Source organism: Astyanax mexicanus, chromosome 8 (genome assembly GCF_023375975.1).
Source record: "Astyanax mexicanus isolate ESR-SI-001 chromosome 8, AstMex3_surface, whole genome shotgun sequence".
NCBI classification, from domain to species: Eukaryota; Metazoa; Chordata; class Actinopteri; order Characiformes; family Acestrorhamphidae; genus Astyanax; species Astyanax mexicanus.
In genome coordinates, this window is record NC_064415.1 from 31,350,689 (window position 1) to 31,374,079 (window position 23,391).

At 36.1% G+C, this 23,391-nt stretch overlaps 1 protein-coding gene across 1 annotated transcript; it reads left to right on the forward strand.

Moving 5' to 3' along the window:
* Nucleotides 1-1,150: 1,150 nt before the first annotated feature.
* si:ch73-40a2.1 (tyrosine-protein kinase receptor TYRO3) lies at nt 1,151-22,881 on the forward strand. The gene is made up of 15 exons (XM_022678276.2): nt 1,151-1,555; nt 3,428-3,489; nt 5,190-5,808; nt 10,877-11,032; nt 12,052-12,378; nt 13,579-13,753; nt 15,730-15,827; nt 16,672-16,776; nt 17,007-17,087; nt 18,109-18,201; nt 19,136-19,257; nt 20,171-20,280; nt 20,442-20,601; nt 20,835-20,968; nt 22,325-22,881. The coding sequence occupies exons 1-15, from the start codon at nt 1,468-1,470 to the stop codon at nt 22,641-22,643; spliced, it is 2,649 nt and encodes an 882-aa protein (XP_022533997.2). The 5' UTR covers nt 1,151-1,467; the 3' UTR covers nt 22,644-22,881.
* Nucleotides 22,882-23,391: the final 510 nt, after the last annotated feature.

Consider the following 23,391-nt stretch of genomic DNA (forward strand, 5'->3'; position numbering starts at 1 on the left):
AACCTTACCCTTTATCTTCTTCAGCTTTTCAGTTTACATTTACTTTTATCTTTGCCTCAGCCTTTTAGTGTTTACATGAACCTTTACCTTACGTTTACTTTTATCTTTACCGCAGCCCTTTCAGTTTTTGTTTTTACATTTACCTCAGGTTTTTTAATATTTGCTTTTATCTTTACCTCAGCTTTTCAGCATTTACTTTTATATTTACCTCAGGGTTTCAACATTTACTTTTATCTTTGCCTCAGCTTTTCAATGTTTACTTTTTACATTCACCTCAGGTTTTCAACATTTACTCTTTTTTTTTTTACCTCATTTTCTAGAAATACTCATTTTCTAGAAATACTTACTTCAGCCTTTCAGTGTTTGCTTTTACACTTTTCTCTGTTTTTTTTTTTTTTAACATTGACTATTATCTTTACTTCAGCTTTTCAATATTTGCTTTTATATTTACCTCAGGTTTCCAAACTTTACTTTTACCTTTACCTCAGATTTCCCAATTTATATTTTAAGCATTTGAGTATTCGGTTAAGAATTATATTAGGTATTCAAGATTTAACAATTATAACCTTTATCTCAGTTTTTAATGTTCATATTCAAATCTCATTAACACAATCATAGCTTACAGAGTCCATAAGTGACATCATGTAAAAAACGCGTGGCCACGACTTATTAAAGCATGGGAACAAGATCTTAATGCATGGCCATCATCTATTAAGGCTTAGGAAAAAGATAATTAAGTTCTTGCCATATAGTGTAGGTCCTCTCCATGACTTAATTATCTCGTACCCATGCTTTAATAAGTTGTGGCCACACATTATTATTTTTTTTTAGTTGATGTCACCTTAGGAACTCTGCATTAGCTTGTTCTACGATGGTGTCAATCATTTACTAAGGATATAGCTCATTGACTCTACTTCCTTCATCACTGTTCATAGTGCACCTGATAGCCTGCTATGTTATGAACATTTTCTACTTTTATTTAATTGTTTCATTGAGGGGACAAAACTTTTAGTTAAGTATTGGTTTCGGCAGCTTTATTTACCTCTGTTTACTCATTTAATTTAACATTTGTCCATTTTTAAAAAGTCTAGGCTGTGTTGTAGATGCAGTTGCGCTGTCGTGGGAATGTTACAGCTCAGGTAAATCTGGTTGAGGAGCAGACGGAGAAAGAGAGAGAGAGAGAGAGAGAGAGAGAAAGAGAGAGAGAGAGAAAGAGAGAGGGAAAGAGAGCGAGAGAGCAGAACTTCCCTCTCAACACCAACACACGACATCAGTGTGTTGAAATCTCCTCAGACTGGTTAGTTAAAGGCTGAGAGACACCATGCCGCTGGATTTGCTGGAGGTGGTTGTGGTCAGAGGGACGCTGTTAACAGGTGGGCTGTAACCCTCAGGGGGTCAGTCCTCTCTCAGCCTGAGGAACCTCAGTTCTGCTCTCTCTCTCTCACAGACACTGACTGAGGGAGAGACATGGACCTGAAAATGAGTTTACTGAAGATGTTTTTCTTATTTACACTGTTATGTTTGGTCACATCTGAGCAAATTACTCCGATTAAAGGTAAGATATGTCAATTTTTAATTATATCTTACAAATTAAGCTATAGTCACCCAAACCATGAAACATAAAATGTGTCAGTAAAATGTACATGTTAGGTTAGTTTTTTAGTGTTTACTTTTACATTCACCTCAAAATTTTAACATTTACTTTTATTTTTACCTCAGATTTTCAGTATTTACTTTGACTTTTACCTCAGGTTTTTAACATTTACTTTTATTTTTACCTCAGCTTTTTGTAGTGTTTACTTTTACATTTATCTTAAGTTTTCAACATTTACTTTTATCTTTACCTCAGCTTTCCAGTATTTATTCTGACATTTATCTCAGACATTTTTACTTCAACATTTCAATATTTTAAAACATAGGTTTAACAATTTAACAACATCTTTACCTCAGATGTTTAACATTTATATTTAACGTAAGGTTTTTAATGTTGATTAACCGAATCGCTAATTGGCCAACAAATAACCCAATGACGTTATAGTACACAGTATCATTTCTTCTCATCCAGTGTGTTTTCTTTCTTTTTATGTTTTTTTTTACATCCTAATTATAATATTAAAGACATTAAAGCTATACAGGAACACATACTGAATATGTTTTGCAAATTTAGATCACGGATAGATCACTGGGGAAACATCTCTGGTCCATGTCCTTAGTAAAAGTTAGTGATTTCTGTCTTTTAAATATATTTTTACAGAAGTTTGTCCATTTCATCAACATTCATCAACTTTGTTTGTTCTTAAATCTATAATCCATAAAATAAAACATATAAACTACAAACAGCTCTGGAAAAAAAATAAAGAGAGACCACAGTTTCTGATTTTTTGCTATTTATTGGTAAATGGTTGAGAACAATGAATATTGTACTCAATGAAAAATGGCAGGAATAACAAAAAAGATGCAGAGCTTTCAGACCTCAAATAATGCAAATAAAACAAGTTTATATTCATAAAGTTTTAAGAGTTCAGAAATCAATATTTGGAGGAAATACCCTGGTTTTACAGTTCTCCTCCACCAGTTTTACACACTGCTTTTGGATAAATTTATGCCACTCCTGGTGCTACATTTCAAGCAGTTCAGATTGGTTTAATGGCTTGTGATCATCCATCTTCCTCTTGATTATATTTCAGAGATTTGGCTTTATGCATTAAGGTAGTTATAACTTTTTATAACGTTTAAATGAGCTTTTAGTTTATCATTTATATACAATAAATTCATACGAAAAGATATGGGTATGTATTGCTTTATGTGTAACACATTTTTGAACAATTGCAGTATATAAAAGATACATTTAGTAAGTTTCATGCTTATCAAATGTTTCTAAAAGTATTTTACATTTACATGGAACATTAAATAGTTGCGGGCACATTTCACATTTCCAACAGAAATGTAATAGAATATTTTCTGTAAAATATGCAATTTTAGTAATTTAAACAAAATCTATTTTATGTCCTGTTCAACTCTGTTATCTCTAAGATAGAACTGCATAAACTCTGCAAACAGACCAAATAAAAAAATATGAAACTTGGAAAGCACTGCCTTCCAAGTTTCATAATTTTTTTATTTGTTTTATTTGTATACGTCAAACTAATCTTATTATTCGGTATAAAATGCTGAGGATAATGTTGAGGATGCTGCCAATGCATAAAATTCTGTTTTTAGATGTATGGTGTTAATTTCAATTCTGTTATTGCTAACTTTATTTTTTAAAATAGTTTAATTTGCTTAACAATAACAGAGTCTCCAGGTTCAACTTATTTCAGTACCTGCAGTTCTACAGAATGGGACGTATTTATGTTCCATAAAGGAGAAAATCTTAATTTTTAATGTTTAAACATATCATATTAACATATTTTAATCACTTTTCCAGAGGAGATACTGGATTCTACCTCACAGAGAGAGTTAAGTTGGACTTCCACACCATCAAAAGCTGTAAGTTCTTCTTTAGGTGTCCAACCACCCAGTGCTGAAACCCTTATGCAATTGTCAGAGTTTTTTTTAACACTGATTATAAACCAATTATATAGAATTGTATTAAAATTCAATAAAGTCAAGTTCCTGCCAAAATAAACCATACATAAATGCAACAGACAAAAGGCTAGAGCTATTATGAAACGCAAAGCCATTACCAGTTCTGTAAATCCACATGCATGGCTGAGTTAAACTGAGTTTTGCAAGTGCATATTTCATATTTCTTCATAGTACAAGTGCAAATCCAATTTACTTCATAACAAGGATTAATTTTAACCTATGAATCACAGTTGACAGATTAACAGCATTTAATATATCCTTGCTAATGATCAACATTTTATTCATTTGTTATTCTACTAAAGCATACAGTTACAACTCTAGGGGCCTTATTGTACACCCTGTGCAAGGTGCGTCACCATGCTCTTTGCTACCTTTCACACCGCCAATAGACTATTTTTAGGCCATTAGAAATATATTTACACTGACAGGTGTGCCACTGACCGATTTAAAGCCTGACAACAGTCAACAGTCACTCATCCATACCTATCATAGCTGCACAGGTGCCCAGTGTGCCTACACCCACGCTCTTTACACACAGACACGGCGCTTTGCAGCAAACAAATCCAACATTGCTGTTACCATAAATGACCTGCTGGCTCACCTTCACAGCATAAATATGCAGGTCATTTTCCTTTGCTAGGATGTGCAAAGAGCTGTGCTGTCAAGATACCAACGCGCCAAAGTCAGAGTACACCTGAATCTTACAGGGAATGGCAAGTGTCACTCTGATTGGTTTATTTTACATTATGCCGAAAACACACTCATGATTAATTAAAACAGTTTATATATGCCTTTTGTGCATTTCAAACTGTGCAAGGTGGGCTTTTTGTGCCCTTACGATAACATAGACACACCCTAAATCTAGCTGTGCAGTGCGGAGCTAATGGCTCATCAATAGATCACTAAAATGGAGCCCCTTGGACTCAAACATCTCTCCAAATGATTACATGAATCCAAAACTCAAATGAAGTTACGTTTTTTGCAAAAATGGTTTCAGATAGAAAAAATTGTCATTCAACTGTATGCATTCACCAACAAATCAGGACATATTTTCATAAACAGCTTGTAATTCTACTTTAAAAGTCCTTCTGTTTCTCTGCACACTTTATTTTCCTCTTTTTATTCTGTCCTTTAATAGTCAGGACCCCAAAAGACCACCACAGAGAAGATATTATTTGGGTGGAGGGTCATTCCTAGCACTGCAGTGACACAGATATGTTGGGGGTGTGTTAGTAGTGTTTGACCTACCTTGTAGATGTAAAATCTGAAGCTCTGAATCTGTTGCTGCAGTTTCTGTTGGTCATACACTAGACTTTCATCAGTGGTGACAGGACACTGCCAACAAGACACTGTTGTTTTGGTATTAGTGAATCACATGTAGAAGTGACACTAAGGTGTTTAAAAACTCCAGCAGCACTGCTGTGTCTGGTGCACCACCCAAATAATACCTGCTCTGTGGTGTTTCTGTGAAGTATTGACTATTGAGGAAGAGTGTAAAAGAATGATTATAAAGTATGGAGAGAAAAAGATTACAGGACTACAGTCTAAAATTTAATGACTTTAATATAGTATACATCATTTATACGTTTGATTTCTTGCAGTGGCAAGAAATAACGATGAAACTGGGACAGGATACAGCACATACTGTCTATCAAAGCTGTGATCCTAAATCTAAAAACCAACCAAGAACACTATGGACTAACTGGCTACCAAGGAATGATGCTCATGAGCTCCTGCTGGACTTGCAGTTTGCTCAAGATGACCAAACACCTGTTATCATCCAGGTACTGGAGTCTGATGCACCTTTGGTGAAGCTTAACTCAGGACAAGAGAGGAATGAGGCAGTAGCTCCAAGTGCGTTTGCTCTGAAAGGAACTTTAAACCTTAAAGATGTGGAGGAACACTTGCATCATGCTGAGAACCGTAACCTGGGAATTATCTCAAGACAGGGCTTCTATCTGGGTTTCACCTACCGCGGATCATGCATGTTCATTTCCTCCGTGCGGCTCTTCTACACGAAATGCCCAGGCTTGGTGGAGAACCATGCCAGCTTTGGGGAAGCGTCAGCAGGATCAGGCATGAGCAGAGGTCAATGTGTGGACGGAGCTGAAGAGCGTTCTGCACCAATGAGAGAGTGTCACTCGAACGGAACGTGGAGTGATCTGCAAGGGTCGTGTGTCTGCAGAGCTGGTTATCAGTCGGAAGGGAACATTTGTACAGGTTAGAAAATTAAACATTCAGTTTCATTTATTTAAGGTTTTTAACTAATTTTAATCTTTTCAGGCTTGAACTGATTTTTTTTTTCTTCAAAATATCAGATTCCCAGATAATAACATTACAAATCAATGGACTAAACCAGATTTTGGTCGTGATTTTTCTGAAGGTCATATCTGCAGTGGTTTCTCTGAGGAACCAGAGTGCACTTAGTGGAGTTACATTGACTATATAATTTATTATTTTTTATTTAATAAAGATAGCAGGCATACAGGTTTGATTATTGGCTTAGAAATATAATCAAATAAACAAACACAGTATCCACTGAGCTCCTCAAAACAATATTGTTAGCAAAGTCAGAACCAGCTTTCCATAGAACCCTATTTTAAACTGAGCACAAGTTTCATCTCGATGGTCTTTGCTATCTTACACTCCGTCAAAAGTCTATGTTCACACCCTCTGCCTGTGTCATTTAAATAGCAAAGGTGCTTATGAAAAATATATAATAAAATCTTGGCTGAAAACACAGGTACACCACTGACTAAAAAAATTACACAGAAGTCAGACTTCATTGCTATCTTGGCAGGTTATTGCAATATTGTTAACAAGCGCATTCCCAATGGACATAAATGCCTTTTTCACACACATGGATATGCCCATAGTGCGTGCCTGTTGGTAGCCATGCAAACTTTTACATCAACAATAAACAGAGAGCATGTTTCCTCAGTTTACTCTACTAAGAAGTGTTGGACACGTCCAGGTAGCTGCACTGTTAAAATAGCAGTGTGCCAAAGTCCAAGCACATCTGGCTCTTGAAGCGAATGGCAAGTGACACGCTGATTGGTTTATCTTATGTTATGCCCAAAACACATCCATGATTAATTAAGAGAATAAGTACATGCCTTTTGCATGTTTTCAAATTTTCCAAAAACTTAGACATTTACTCTTTAAAAACAATTGCAAAGTGAGAAATGAGAGGAGAGGAAAAAATTAGGACGTTTCTTACAGTGACCACCATGCCTGCAATGCTATGTCAGATTAAACACTGTGTGTGTGTGTGTGTGTGTGTGTACAATTTGGCGATTCCCATAATCAGCCAAAATGCAAAATGCAGATCTGCTTTTTTCAGCTAAATCATCAGCTATACTGTTTGTTGTTTGTCTCATAATAGCACCAAATTTCATGCTGAAATATTAGCAAAACTGGGGGGATATTTATCAGAACTGATACTCTGGTGACAGGGCTCCAGACTAACAAGGTCTCACCGTCCTGGGGAGGGTAAATAGCACATGAGACAAGAAACTAGAAGCGCCCTCTAGCGGGCCCGCCGGCGGGCCCGTTCTGACTATGTAAAGTAGAATGCTTAAAAGCGTCAAATATTCTAAACACACCGACCAACTAACCAAATCATATTCATTAGTACTACTTTAACTACCTGCATGCAAATTTACTACCATATACATGAAACCAGTCGCCAGAAATCTCCAACCTGTTTTTTCACATTGTTTACATGTGGAACATGCCTCCCCAACAAAATAGCCTTATAAAATATGATTAGTATGTAAAATAACATCAGATTATATTATAGAAAATTCACTTACTATCACAGCATCCACAATACAGCACTGAACCGCAGATAAAATATCAAAAATGTCCTTTATTCACCTGCTCACTCCTCCTCACAAACATGCGTTTAGTTTCAGCGCAACCGCAACGTAATATTCTCAAGCTCCTAGCGACCACGCAATGTAATGTTTTTACTTAAAGGTGTACGTGAATACAAAGATAAGGGTGTCCTCTTCTAGATTCTGTGGTTTTTATTGGTCCACAAACCACTATTTTTGAGTGAGCGTCTTTTGCAACAATGGAATGAACGTTGGATCACGTTGGTTTTCAGGGGTGTCCAATCAAATCAGGTCATAGCCTTTCTCCAGCGTCACAAAAGTGATTGACACCTATTTCAACCAATAGTCCACCCTCAGGCGAAAACACTGATACGTAATTTGCCCTGATTGGTCTCCTAATGGCTGGGGGTGGGCATAGTGCGCTGTCACAAAAAAAAAAAACACTCAAGCTCCAAACTCCATAGCACAGACAGCGCGCAAACATGTGTTTTTATGTGTCATTTTATCAAATAAATATTAATATTACTCTGAGATGGACTTACATTAATTTATGTTATCACAAAGAAACAAAAAAATATTAAACTCTTGTTGTATAGAGACAGATTTATCTCTGTATTAGATTAAGGGGGGCTCTGGAGAGGTTTTGAAGCCTTTGTAGACGCCTGGTGGAAACCTAATATAATGCAGTGTAACTTCTCAGTGCTTTCATGTAATTTTTTCAAATTTTGTAATTTGTTAGTCAAGACCCTACTGAATCAGGAAATGTAGAGAATGATTGACTATTCATCACCAACATCCATACACACATTGTAAACTCCAAATATAACAAGCACTTTTTTTTTTTTTTTACATTTTCTTCTGCATTTGATGTTCTCGAATGGAACCTAAATAATGGAAATTAAAGTCTGGAAGTGAACTATTGTTTAGTTCCAAGTGTCTACTTCTGTTTAAGCTCTGAATGGTCATTGTGCTATGTGTAAAACTTAAGATATCCAATGTTATAGCGTAGTAGTGCAAATCGCATGAAAATGAGCATAAAATTGCATCTGCAGTATAAGGTTAATGACATCATACGACTGATGATATGACTGGGAGTTTTCTTAATGCTTAGTACAGAGTCTGTTTACTGATAAAGTCATGCCTTTCAACATAGAGCCAGTCAACTTTCTGGTAACACTGCAAGTGGAGGAGGAACATACATTCATGAAAGTCCACTCTAACTGACTCTAACTCTTAACTGCTTTTTGCCTGATTCCCTGTCCTGCGATCTTATTTCTGTGAAGCTGCTGGAGATTCACACAGCTGTAATAATCTTTCAATCATCCATCATTAATATAAAATTTACACTGTTTTTAAGGTATGCTTCTTATGGCTGCTGTTGAATTTAGAATTTATTAACTAATTTATTGGTGTTCCTTATTAAAATACCTAATCCATAAGAATTATAGACAGTAAAACAGGTCCAAAAGATGTGTGACTACACATATATTTCCGTATTTACTTTATGTAGATTTTCTTAACCCTTTCAGACCTGAATTATGTTCCAGTGAAAAATTGAAGAATGCTGTTTCTGTCTGCCATTTATACAAAAGAAGACTCTAATAGTCTAAAGAGAAATAAAAATGAAATTAGGTAACATATCTTATTGCTTTTTTAATGACCATTGAGTTTAACATTTTTACCATTTCCATTTCACTTCACAAATCATCCATAAACAGTAACATTAACAAAATCATATACAATTAGTAACAAATTAGGTCTTACTCTGCTTTGTTGGCTCTAGTGATGCCATGCCCTACTGTCTGATTTGCTGTTTTTTTCTGATGCAGTGGGTGTGGCTAAGCTACTGTAAATTTTTAATTGACTTGTTTAATGTTCTATTATGATGGACAATAGCCTTTAATTAGCATTATTTGCATCAAAACATAAAAAACACATGCTGTCCATTGTAATGGAAACAGGGTCTGAAAGGGTTAAATGATATTTCGTAATAGAGATTGTGTATTAGTACGTAATGGATTAGTCACTGTTCATTACTGTATATTAGCACGATCTGTAGAGGAAACATACACATTACATCACATCTATATGTAGAATGTAGTTGAGATGTTGAAAAAAGGGCAACTACAAAAGAAACATTTTCCAAGAAACCTGTCTCCATGCGTGTAAAGAAAGACTAAAGTTGCAAAAGTGTGGCTTTAGTCATCTTTCCTGAGGGTCCTCCTCTTTAAAGTTTCTGTAAAACGAACCACAGACTCTTACTGTAATTGCTGAACTTAGAATGATGGCTGTCAGACATAATGAGTCATGATCTCGTGACATATGGTAAACTATTTAGTCTAAAGTGACTCCAGAGATATAAGTCATTCATCAGATTTTAGAGACAAAACTTAAATTATAGATCTGTAATACAGATTTTACTAGTTGATCAATTCTGAAAAATTGACTAGTAATAATATTAGATATACACATCTATAAAGCCAATCTGCCTTGACATATTTTCAGGTACACATATCCATCACATCATTCTGAATCATCATATTTTACCATTGATTTACATGAGAATCTCACTCTTGCTATAATTTATTTTTTTTACTAGCAAAATCTCAGTGTCTAAGTGTCTACAATAACATTTTAAACACAAACTTTGTGTTTACGAAACTGTAACGTTATTTTTAAATTGTTGCTGAAATTTGGATTTGCCCCAAACCGAGTTTTAGAGTGTTTAGACGCCGCTATCGTGCTCTATGTGCTAAACCTGATATCATGTGACAATGCGATGTCATGTGACCGAGAAAGCCAAAAAACCCACTGGTCCTCCTGTTTTTTCAACTGCAGTAGAAGTGTGAAATATTTTTCACAGACGTCCCCCTGAGAAACTAATTCCGTCCGGATAGAGCTTAAGACATTATTACATTTTTGTAAAGTTACTTTAATTGCATCTTTAATGGTGGCTAGAATGTTAGACCATTATTAAGTAATCTGGTGTTCAGTGCTTTCTGCTGCCACATACATAATGCTAGTCTGAATGGAAATGCGTTTCTCTGCAAATCAGAAGCATCATGACTGAATCTGACCCACCTTTCCTGCAGGCAAGAACAACAGGATTTTCTGAGTTCTTATATTGTTCTTTCCACATGAATGCGTGACAGTACTAGTGACAAAGTACTGCAAACCGTCATTAAAATTTACTCTTTGAGTGCTTGTTACCAGACTAGGAACCAGAATTATATATTTGGCATTTAAACTTATTCATGCAAAAATAAGTGTCATTGATCTCGCTAAGAGGAGGTGCCTGCGTTAGTGTGTAGAAAATACAGTACATGATGTGTTGTGTGGTGTGTGATTCAATGCAGAAAATAGGAGCTCTATTACCCTGTATTTACACTGACAATAAAAGTAATTTCTATTTTTTTATGATCATTTTTCTGCATTCTTTTTTGACACAGCTTGTAAGGTGGGCAGTTACAAGCCTGCCAATGATAGCGGAGAATGCAGACCTTGCCCGGCCAATAGCAGAACACTCTCTGAAGGTGCATCGGAGTGTGATTGTGAAGAGGGACACGGCCGTCTACAAAGTGACCCACCACACGTAGGCTGTACAAGTGAGTATGTACCATAATTAAATGAATTAAGCTTTTTTTAAAGAATGTATTACACCACTAATAAGGCTACATAAAGTGGGGTGCTCATTCCTGATCCTGAAGATTAACCACCCAGCAGAGTTTAACCTGATACATGTAATGAAAGCTGGTTGAGGGTTGGGAAATGCTTGATTAGACCAAAAAACCCAATTCAGATAAATACATATGCATATACAGCTCTGGGGGAAAAAATGAGTTTCTCTGATTTTACCAAATTGAAAATGTCTGGAATATAATCAAGAGGACCAAGCTGAACTGCTTGAATTCTTGCATCAGGAGTGGCATAAAGTTATCAAAAAGCTGTGTGTAAGACTGGTGGAGGAACATACCAAGATGCATGAAAACTGTGATTAAAAACCAGGGTTATTCCACAAAATATTGATTTCCGAACTCTTAAAAACTTTATGAATATAAAGTATTTTTTTTGCATTATTTAAGGTCTGAAAGCTCTACATCTTTTTTTGTTATTTCAGCCAGAAATAAGAAAAATCAGAGAAATTAGAGATTTCTCTAATTAGAGAGAACTGATTCAGAAACTTTTCAGGACTACTTTGTTAATGTGCATTCCAGGATAGCGTTACATGTTTTTGCTGTGCACTGGATGAACCTTCTTTCTAGCTAAAACCAAGTAAGGTAATTCAAGAACAAATTTCTGGTTTAATTATTAGTATTATTTAATTATTGTGTTTTTGTGGATTGTTGTAAATTTTGCAAATAAAAAGTTTTTTTGCTTTTGGAATCTCTGATTTGCGTCTGCTTAATGTTTTGCTTCTATATGTATATCATCTGAAATTTTTATTGCAGATTTTATATTTTTATGTCAAATGCACAAAATTTGGCATAAAAATTTCCTTCCCAATTTTACATTAAATTCTAGCATTTTTTTTTAACTTTAGTTAAAAAAACACTGCAGTGGGCAAATCACTGCTAATTTACACTAACAGAACAGATGTCCAACCAACGCTGTTATTTCTCCTCAGGACCACCAACTGCACCACTAAATCTTACCATCCATCAGCTGAGTGACACAGCGCTGATTCTGAGCTGGGCGGCTCCTGCAGATCTTGGTGGAAGAGTGGAGGTGCTGTATGATGTGGAGTGCAGGCAGAACACAGGACAGACTCGTGATCCATGGCAGCCGTGTGGGAATTCTACCTTTATTCTCCCACAGCCCACAGGACTGACTGAGACAGTGGCCAACATTACTGGACTGCACGTGAATGTGAACTACCAGTTCTCCGTCAGAGCAACCAACCGTATTTCTGCTCAACTGGACAGTTCAGGATCTGTACAGTCCATTACTGTGTGTGAGTGTTCTTTACTGTATCTTTACTGTAGGGTGGAAACATATTCTTAGTTAAAGTGACAGTTTGTAAGTTTTCAGTGAGAATGTGTAATGGCACCGAGCATGTTAAACAGTACTTTTAAAACGTGCAATGTGGTGCAGTCTCTTTCCATATTGGATGAACTGGGGACTTAAAGGAGAACTCTGGTGTGTAGTAAACATGATAAAAAGTACTTACATTTGATGAAGAGCACACCTTCATTTTCCCACAGCATTCCGAAATCCAGAAATTTTAACAGTTTGTCCAAACAACCTTCAGACTGGGTGACATGGGGCATAATTTACCCTGATGAATCGCTTTTTCCACCGTTATTCAGATCAAAGTAGCCCTTTAAAACGAGGCACTAATAACTTAAAAAGTGCACAAGAAGCTTATTAAAAACCTCAGAGTGCCGCCATGTCAGGGTTCTCAGGATTCTAGCAAGGAGGTGTGGAGCTACTTTGAGCTGGATAATGGTGGAAAAAGCGATTTATCGGGGCCCCATGTCACCTAGTGAAATGAAGCATATGTGTCCCAGTCTGAAGGGTGTTTGGACAAACTGTTCAAATTTCTGGATCTTGGAACGTTGTGGGAGAAGGAGGTGTGCTATTAATCAAAGGTAAGTACTTTGTATCATGTTTTACTACAACAAAAGTCAATTTTACACCAGAGTTTTCCTTCAAGTGAGGAATCTGTTGTGCATCTGTCTCACCAGCTGTCTTCAGTTCTAATTCAGCATTTCCTTGGTTTAAAAAAGCATGAATGAGCAGATGAAGACTGGGCTTACTGTTCTGATTTCTCCATGTTCGCAGTAGCTCTTGTATTAGCACCATTAGCAGCATTGCAGCTTAGAAACACTACTACTTTTCAGTTTAAAAGAGAAAATCTTAAGGACTGCTGCTTTAAGTTTGTAAGCCAAAATACAAAATTTAGAAATAAGAATTGAGTCAACTGCTTTTTCATTGTTTCCTCCAAAATTAGGGATAGTAAAAAAAGTTTATCCAGCTGGAAGAAGACTTTCTACTACTTTTTAAAGCATTTCCACATGGACTTAATAGCAATTAGCGACAAAAATGTCCGGATATAGGATTATTATAATGGAAAGACTGTTTAGCTATTAAACCGCAATACAGTTTGTAAACACCACCAGATAATATGTTTTTAATTTATTTTGTATCACAGTGAAGACCCCGGTACAAATCCCTCCTGCTCCTGTAGCAACGGCCCATTTCCAGGTGAAGGAGGAGAAGTGGAACATGGCTCCTATGATTGCAGGTGTTGTGAGTGGAGTACTGCTGCTGCTGGCACTCATACCAGCTGCCTACTGCTTTTTGCGCCGTGGTTACAGCAAACTCAGGTACGTTTATCAGTGCTGTTACTAAGTCAAATGGTAAAAACATGATTGTAGATTGTTTTTCTATGAGAATAGATTACGTTTAGGTTTACAGGTGTACCAAGCTGGTGCTCACAATATGCTTAATGTTTCAGACCCAAGAACAACATCATCATCACAATGCGGCTTTTTGGGTTAAAGATAATTGCCCCTTTTTTTAATGCTTTTTGGTGTTTTTTTGTTTGTGTGATTATACATAGTACTCTCACATAACTTACAAACTTAGCAGTTATACAACACAGCAATTTCCTGAGAGTTTTGTGGGGCAGAGAAGAAAAATCACTGTCGTGAGGTTCTTGTAGTGGTTTACTGTACCATGCTTGGGCACAGTAATAAAAAACTGGGCTTTGGGGATTGGGCTAAAACATCTCAAACAGAAAACATGTTTGGCCCGGTATAAACATACAGTATATGTATATATGAGCATATACCACATACACACACAAAAGTGTGAAAAAAACACTATTAAAAAAGTAGGACAAAATAATTACGGATTATTGTGTAGAAAACAATGAGCAACACACCCCACCAAACCCAAATACTCGATATGTATGTAATATAAAAAGTATATACTGTATATAAAAACAAGCACAAGGGTAGTACCTCTAAATCAGTGAAATAGGAAATAAAGGGTTGCCATTCGTGAAAAAAGTGTTTGTGCATTCTCTCAATCTGTAACAGTAAGGAGCGTTTTGTTAGTAAGGAAGTGAAAGTTATAATGTCCTCTTCTGTAGAGTTAAGTACAAGTGAGGGGTCATGAATGCCAAATATAGCAATGAGAGGGTGAAGTTGGAGATGTACCCCAAGAACAGTGGACATAATAGTGAAATAACCCTTTCAGAAAGCTTTCAGATCAGGACAGAAAAAGGAGAGCCTTTATCACATTTGTCTTTCACTTTTGGATACAGTTCAAATAGTCTGGACTTGCACTCTGTATAAGACCTTAATTTGGATAAGTAAAAGAACAGCGCAAAAGGTTGTAGATCTTATCCTCTCTGTTCTGGCCTGTTTCCTGGACTCCTCATGTATTTGTATTCCTAATTATCTTCCCATGTTCACTTAAGTTTAGAATTTTAGTGGTTGCTAAAAGTCAAGATAATTTTGAATGTTTAACTTTACACACAATTTGGGGAACCGTTAGCCCTTACTTTTTAACCCTCCTGTTATGTTCATTTGTCAGTAACAGCAATAATGTTCCCAGGTCATTTTGACCCTTTGCATGTTTAATTATCCAAAGATCTTTAAAACAAAAACAAAAATCCTAATAAGCAGTGTGAATATTTAATTACTAACTCCATTGCTAATTATTCTATATAGTTTTTTTTACTGCACTGCTGTTCCTTACTTTCCTTACCATTCCTTACAGGTAATGGTTCAATTGGGATAATTAACTATTTTTTTTTATGAATAAAATACATGTTCAAGCTTTTATAATGTTTCTCTACTTTACTTTACTTATGAAAGACCAACATATAAAACACAACATTGAAACATAACATTGCAATTTTGTTTTTGTTGTAGTTTTTGTAGTTTTTGCAGGGGGTGGTCGTAAATATGAGATGAACCAATTTCATATAATATGTTGATCACACTAATTAAGGCAAAAAGAAGAAGTTTCATACTGAAAAAATACTTTTAACTATTTTTCCTAGATCCTCAAGCTTTAATACGGATCAATTTTACCCGTAACATAACAGAAGGGGTTAAAAATAAATTAGCACATAACATGTAAGTCTGTCAGTTGATTTTATCTTACATAAACTAAGTAATAAAGCACATACAAATATGTCTAAGTAATCTGTGTCCATTCATTGAGCTCAAGTTACCACTCTTTAATGAAAACCTTTAATTTATCTTTTAAAGGAGAATGACTGTAACTGAACTGGAAGCTGTGCAGAATGATCCTGTGTGTAATACGAGTTGTACTCTGTTGTGTTTAGAGGAGATCATGATGCAGAGCTCGTGCCACTGCAAACTCCTGTTGTATCATACCGTCGCACTGAGGACCCAGAGACTGCAACTCCACAAGAAACCAACAGTAAGAGATCTCTCTAATTACAATCTCATTATCACTTTACAATAAGGATACATTCAACAACACTACTGATAATAGAATGGCCCCTATTTTAGCCTTCTATAGGTGAGCCATCAACTGTGCACTGCACAGCTTGTTTAAGGATGGGTCAACCCAAAAAAAAAATAGTCAGAAAAGGCATGTACTAATTTCTTCCAATTAATCATGGGTGTGTTTTGGGCTTAACATGAAATAAATAAAAAGGCATTTAACTTGCCAATCCCTTTAAGAGTCTGAATCTGAATCTGACTTTGGAAGATTGGTATTTTAACGGCGCAGCCTTTCTGAGCTTCTCAGCAGAAAAAACTGACCTGTGGGTTCACACTGTGAAAATGTGTGAACAGCAATGTTATGTTATTCTGTATTGTGTTTTATTGATGTAAACGTTGGGTCTGTGCACTGCTGCATGTCCTTGTGTGTGTAACATGCAGGGGTGTATGAGTGTTGGGTATTGCCAAGATAGTAATGAACGTCTAACTAATGACTCTGGTCCAGGATGTTTTCAGTCAGTGGTGCACCTGTGTTTTCTGCTGCCAAGATAGCAATACGTCAGAAATGTACCTGGACACACCTCACTTTCAGACCATGACACCCATCGCTGTAGCTATATTCCCAAAGGTGTAAAAAAAAGGAGTGTGTAAGATTGCAATGAGCATTGCAACACACCTTGAATAGGATGTAAGATAGGGCACAATTTTTTGGTAAACTGTAAAACATGTTTTCTGAGGTTTTTTTTCAAGGTTTTTTTGTGTAAAACATTTAATAGCAATGCTCTCTCTCTTATCCCTCTCTTTCTTTATTTCTCCAGGTGCATTTCAGGTGTTAGACGGTGCAAGTGAGCGGCTGCTGTGTGGGATCAGAGATGTGCTGGTGGATCGTAGCAGACTGACGCTGGGCAAGGAGCTGGGCAAAGGTGTGCAAAAGTCTTCAGAATGTTTAATCCAAATCAGATGTGCAGACCAGACAATGTTAATCAGTATAATAACTGTCATTTACTTCATTCATCATTATCAGTTAACATTTCCTCCAAGTAATTTCCCAATAGACCAGTGCAATACGTGTCCAGTGTGACCAGTTACATAATGCTCAGAATGCCTTGACTGTGTTTGAACTGGAATAACTGGTGTTTTCTCTTTTTTTTAGGGGAATTCGGGGCGGTCTATGAGGGTGTATTTTCTCGTCAAGAGGGAGAGAATATTAAAGTGGCAGTGAAGACCATGAGAGGTAAATAAAGAAAAAGAGAAAAAATAGTTATAAGCACAAAAATACCAAAAGTTAATTGGGTCAGTGTGACACAATCAGTTTATGAAAGCAAAATCATGTAGCATTTTATCCTAAAATAACAGTTTTAAAATCATTGTAATGCTCCATTGAACTGTAATAAGGATAACAAGGTCTTTATCTTTGCTATTACTAGTTTTTACTATTATTGCTAACATTACTATTATTATTTACTGTAGTTATTACTATTTGTGAAAAAAGAATCCTATAATATTACTCCACCACCTCAGTCCACATGCTTCGTTCATTTTCAGTGATGATTCTGTACCTCCCAGCTTGTCCAGAAATGCATGTTTGAATTATGTGCTTAAGTGGTGTTAGAAATGAAAAAAAAAAAAAAAAATAGAAAGCTTAAAGGTGTCATTTCCCTAGAATACATTTAGTACTAGAGTTGTATATGCATGCTGCACTTCTCTACATGTCTTTACTTGCATTAACCAATAAAAGAATATAGACAGAAAAACGAGTGAAATAAGAAGTACTTAAATTAGGATTAGAATATTCATGAGTAAGAGCTGATATCCTGTCATTCTTCCACACCCACTCCTCAACCGAACTAAAACAACCAGAAACAGGAGCACCGGAGAACAGAGAAGCCATGCATATACTAGAGACCACCAAAAATAACGGAAAACTAATATAATTACATATATATATATATATATATATATAGGAGTCTAGCATTCAAATCTTTTGATTAGCTGTGTTAGGTTTGAAACTGTCATTAGAATGTGTAACAAAATGTGTTATTTTGTACACAAAAATTAGAAAATAGTTCCAATGGACCAATGTACCAATGGATGCCTCATGCCTAGCAAACCAAATATGGATTAATAAGGATAAGTTAGTTAATTAGTTGTGCTTCATGAAACATATCAATTCAGAGCAAAGGCTTTGTCCATAAACACAGTTCTTTAAGGCGAATGTTTCTTCCTGTGTCTAATTCACACTCATTTCATTACAGTTGGAATTTACAGCCACGATGATCTGCAGTCGTTCCTGAAGGAAGCTGAGATCATGCAGCACTTTGACCATGAAAACGTGGTGAAACTTCTAGGTAAATTAGAATATTCACAAAACATTTAATTCCACATGTAAAATTCAAACACATACACAATTTAAACATATATGATGCCTTTTTTAACGTATGTAATACTGATTGAGGTCTTAGCTTGTGCTTGTGGCTGTGACACACTTTGTACAGTTGTGAATTATGTGGTTACTGACTTAAAATGTCATAGAGGAGAAAAATTTTACTATTTAGTTTTTATTGCTAAGTGAAAACAAAGTGCATTAGGTGCAGGTTTGTTAGCTTTCAGTTAGCACTATATTTGAATTTGTTGGTAGCAAAGGAGATGTTTAAGGGCCATTTCACCGAATGGGTGCAATTTGCTTGTTGTTACTTTTCCAAATGAAGCTTGATTTACTCTGCATCTAATAACACATAACTATATTTAACTAAGAACCAACTGATGTAATGTCCTGTTGCAGATGTGACTTGTAGAATGTTCCAGATTTTTCAAATGGGGTAATGTGTTACGGTAGTGAAAAGTGGAAACTAAGGGACACAACTAAAATGTGTATTTTAACTTGTGGGGATAATTAAGTATTTTTTATTGTTTTTTTTTTTCTAATAACATATCTTACTTGTGCTATTAGGTCAATGTACAAGACTTTACGCTTAATAATAACATTTATTTTACAGTTATTTTTTGTGTACATTTGTACATGTAATTCCCTGGGGACTCAAATGGCACAGATTCAGTGGAATATGCCACACATTAAATTAATAAAACGTTACTTTTGTGTTGATAGTCCGGTTTTATATAGAAAACACTTTTTTGCCACATTTTTCATTGTGCACTATTTTATTTTAAATAAATGTAGCATTTTAAGGCAGCAAATTTGATTTCGATTTGCTATTATACTTACAACAACAGTATCTATTTAATAGTGAAAGTGTGAATTCATGTGCAACTTGTATCCACCAGGTGTCACTCTGGAGAGAGAGGAGGATTCCTCTATTCCTGTTCCTCTGGTCATTCTGCCATTCCTGAAACACGGGGACCTGCGGCGGTTTCTTATAGCAACCCGCTATGGAGACATTCCCATGGTGATCACCATTTAGTCTCACATATAACCACCAGCACACACACTCACTCACACACACATACACACATACATACATGTGCAAATGCATACACATTTGCAATTCATTGCCATTTTTGTTTAGTAGTGTTACATGACTCTACAGTGCAATTTATCTAAATTGTTAATTTCAGAGATGTCAAGTAAACAAGTACAAATACTTCATTACAGGTGCCTTATTTAATTAGAAATTATTAATGGTTATCCATACTTTACTGAAGTGATTCATTTTAGCTGACTTTTACTTCTACATTTTCACACAAATATATTGGAACATTCAACTTCTTACATTTTAAAAATAACGTTCCAGATAAATCTCTCCTTCCAGATAAATCTCTCCTTCCAGATATTGTGAATCTGATTGTGGTTGGAAGAGAAATATAAACATATACCATTCCAACACCCAATTGGTTTATATGTGATCAATCAAACCTACAAACTCCAGCAAGGCATGACAGACATATGTATTCTAGTATATAGATGATCTGTGACAGAGACTCAACAGAACTCGAGCTCTTGAAATGTCCCAACTAAGCTTAGTTAATATATTTTCTGTATTGTACTAAAATGTATGTAATTTTCAATAATTAGATCCAGCTGAAACAAGTAACCTAGTATATCCCAAATATTAACATTAACATTTTAATATAACATTATAGTCATTAATGGAGGGGGGGGGGGGGTGATTGTGCACTATAAGCTCCTGTGCTGCAGCCTAGACACACATAAACCTGGCCAAGTGTTTCCAGGTTGCCCAACACATCTATATCCCTAATACACACACCACTGCTTTATTGCACAAGATACACTGTAATCTGTTGCACTGTCTTCCGCTTCAGAAACTGATTGCGTTTTTTTTCCCCCCCTTTTTTTAACAGTTTGTGCCTCATCAAAGCCTCCTGCGCTTCATGGTCGACATTGCCACAGGCATGGAATATCTCAGCTCCAAGGGCTTCCTGCACAGAGATCTAGCAGCACGCAACTGCATGTGAGTCCATGGTGGGGGGTCTGTAGCACAGTGCTGCACCAAAATAGTACATTTTAGTGCTTTCCATTAAACTGGGGCAGTTTGCTTTTTTCTGATAATTGCTACTTTCTCTCTTTCTTTCTCCCTCACTGACTCACCACCACCTCCACCCACACATACAGGTTGGGAGATGATCTGCGCGTACGTGTTGCTGACTTTGGCCTGTCCAAGCAGATTTTCAGCAGTGATTACTACAGACAGAGGGTCGTCATCAGAATGCCAATAAAGTGGATGGCCTTAGAGAGTCTTTCTGAGTCCATCTACACCAGCAAAAGTGATGTGGTCAGTTCATCTATATCAGCTACATACATCAGCTAGATACAGCTTACTGTAAAACAAATAGAGACAGGTTCACTTACAGGGATTAAGCGTATTTGTAGACTGTGTTTTATTTTCAGTAGATAATCTCCACTCAAAATGCTGTATAGTCCAAGACTAGGCTTAATCCCTGTCTAGGGAAACTGCTCCATTGTGTTTAAACTTAAAACTAAAAAAAAAAATCTTTCTTTCTGCAGTGGTCATTTGGAGTGACCATGTGGGAGATTGTGTCCAGGGGAAGGACTCCTTACCCCGGTATTCCCAATCATGAACTCCTAGACATGCTGGAGGCTGGTCACCGACTCAAACAGGGCGAGTGTGATGATAAATTGTGAGTGCTCTCTACATGTTTTTTTGTATTATTCAGTCTGATAGAGGGGGTGGGTCTACTAAATGAGTGGAGAGTCTGCCTCTTCCTCTTGTCTGTACTGTGTAGACTTAAATTTAGCACATATGACAACATAGTGGTAATTTTGGCTTCAAATCTATAGTTATATAATGGAAGTAAAAGTAACTAAGATGTCTATGTTTTATATAGCCATCGCTAAAACCAAATTGGGGTTCGAGTGCTCCTTCGTAGACAGCTTTACACATGTACATTACCGCTAAAAAGGTGTTGCCATGTGGGTCAGCCAGACATCTTTCTGTACCAGTTTTCTCCCATTTCCAAGAGTCTTTTGAATGTACTCACATCTCGCAACAGAAAATACTTAATATATACATTTATGATGTTTTCACATTACCTGAAGTAACTCTTAGAAAATTAGATTTTTTTTACCTTAAGTTTACACAGATCTGTTTTTTTAAGGCTTTGTAGACATGTCAAATCATACTTTTTATAATCAGCTTTGAGTCACTTTCATGTATTGCCCTAGATTTGATATGTATCTGATTTGTGGGCCTGTGACTGAATGTTATTGGTCAGACCTAAGCAAAAGAATCTGAATGGATTAATGAGGCTTGTAATGTGAAAACAGTATAAATTTAATTATTAGTTTACATTCAAAGATTGATGCCCAGACAGTGGTTTATTTAGTGTTGTGGTTAAACCCTGACCACTAGACAGCAGTGTTGTACGTGTGTGTTCAGATCCAATTGTTCTGATTGCATATAAAAACTCAGGTTTATTTAGTTTCTGTAAATATGATGTGTTTTTAGTGTGTTTTTATACTATGACAGTTTTCCAACAATTTAAACTATTTCATTACATTGCCTTGCTTATAGTTTCGCAATATATTGTAATATATTGAATTGTAAGCCCTGTAAGCCTATCATATGCATCATATCACCAGGTTCTTGCCAATACACAGCCCTGTACATCACAAGGCTATTTATATAACCCTTATAAGCAAGGGTTATTTCAATACAGCAGACTCAGATAGTTCCTTTTATTGTATGTTATGCAGAGGCAATAGCAAGCTAAAAAATAAGGCCAGAAAACCATTACTGAACTGGAGAACGCCTAGTACATTAACATTTGTTCCAAGAGACGAAAATTGAGAAATAATTAAACAGTGAATGAAGAGGCAGTGATGCTGTGTGTGCCATAAAGACACTTGGGAAGTTTAAAATTAAACTGAAATGAAACATATTTTTCTTTTCTGCCATAAAAAGTTTTATTACAACAGTAGCAAAAAGCTTCTTTCTCCCTCTCTAAATCTCGTCTTTTTCCTTCTTTTTCTTTCAGATATGAGGCGATGCTAAGCTGCTGGCACAGAGAGCCCTCAGAGCGGCCCTGTTTCACGGCACTGGCTCAGAGACTGAAAGCCCTTCTGTCTGAGCTTCCCCCACTGGAGGCCAGTATGGAGGCCCACTACATCAATCAGGGCCTGGAGGCAGCCAGTGCGAACCAGAGCAGCACTGCTGACCCTGAACCTGAGGGGGCTGTGGGGAACCTGTACCTGCCCTCCCCGGTCAGCTGCGTCCCTCCTAAGCAGCAGGCAGAGAGGAAAGAGGAAGAAAAAGAAGAAGAAGGCGGATATATGGTTTACAATAAAAGTGGATGACCGTAAACTGCGAAAAGAAGCAAATACCAAATGCACTGTTCTGTATATAAAGACATATATGTATCTGTGTGTAAATATTTTTTATCTGTATTTTATTATATATTTTTCTACATTTTTCAACAAAACAAAAATGTTTTTTTTTCTTACCATTTTCTAATAACCTTAAACTGCACAAACAGGAGAAGCCATTCTTCACAAATAATAATAAAAAATATATAGATCAGTAAAATATGAATCATCTGTTCATTCTTTTATGATGATTGAAGTAACTGAAGAAAGAACTCTCTGAAGTGACTCCCTGGCTTGAATATTTCTTCCACAATGCCCTGAGTACTCACTTTGAATTCAATTGAAGTGAACTATTTATAATTTCTCTTTTTAGCAGAAACCTTTGGGGTTTCTTTAGTTTCTATAACCAAAACAGGTCACATAAATATTTCCATACTATATAAAAATTAGGAACTATAGTAGATTTTTTTTTGCTAATTGTGTAGGTTTTTCATTGTGTGTGAACTGCCTTAGACTAGTCTAGTATGATCTACAGCAAAAAATATGAGACAAAAGTTATGGAACGTGTGCTAAAATCGAATAATTTGACAAAGACTATCTGTAGTTAAACCAATGTTCATAACTCTGAAACCGCACAATGAGACAATTTGTACTAGTTATTATTTAATGTTGTTGTAAGGAGCAGTAAAGCCACTCTTATAAGTACACTGTACTTATAAGTACAGCGTTATAAAGAAGA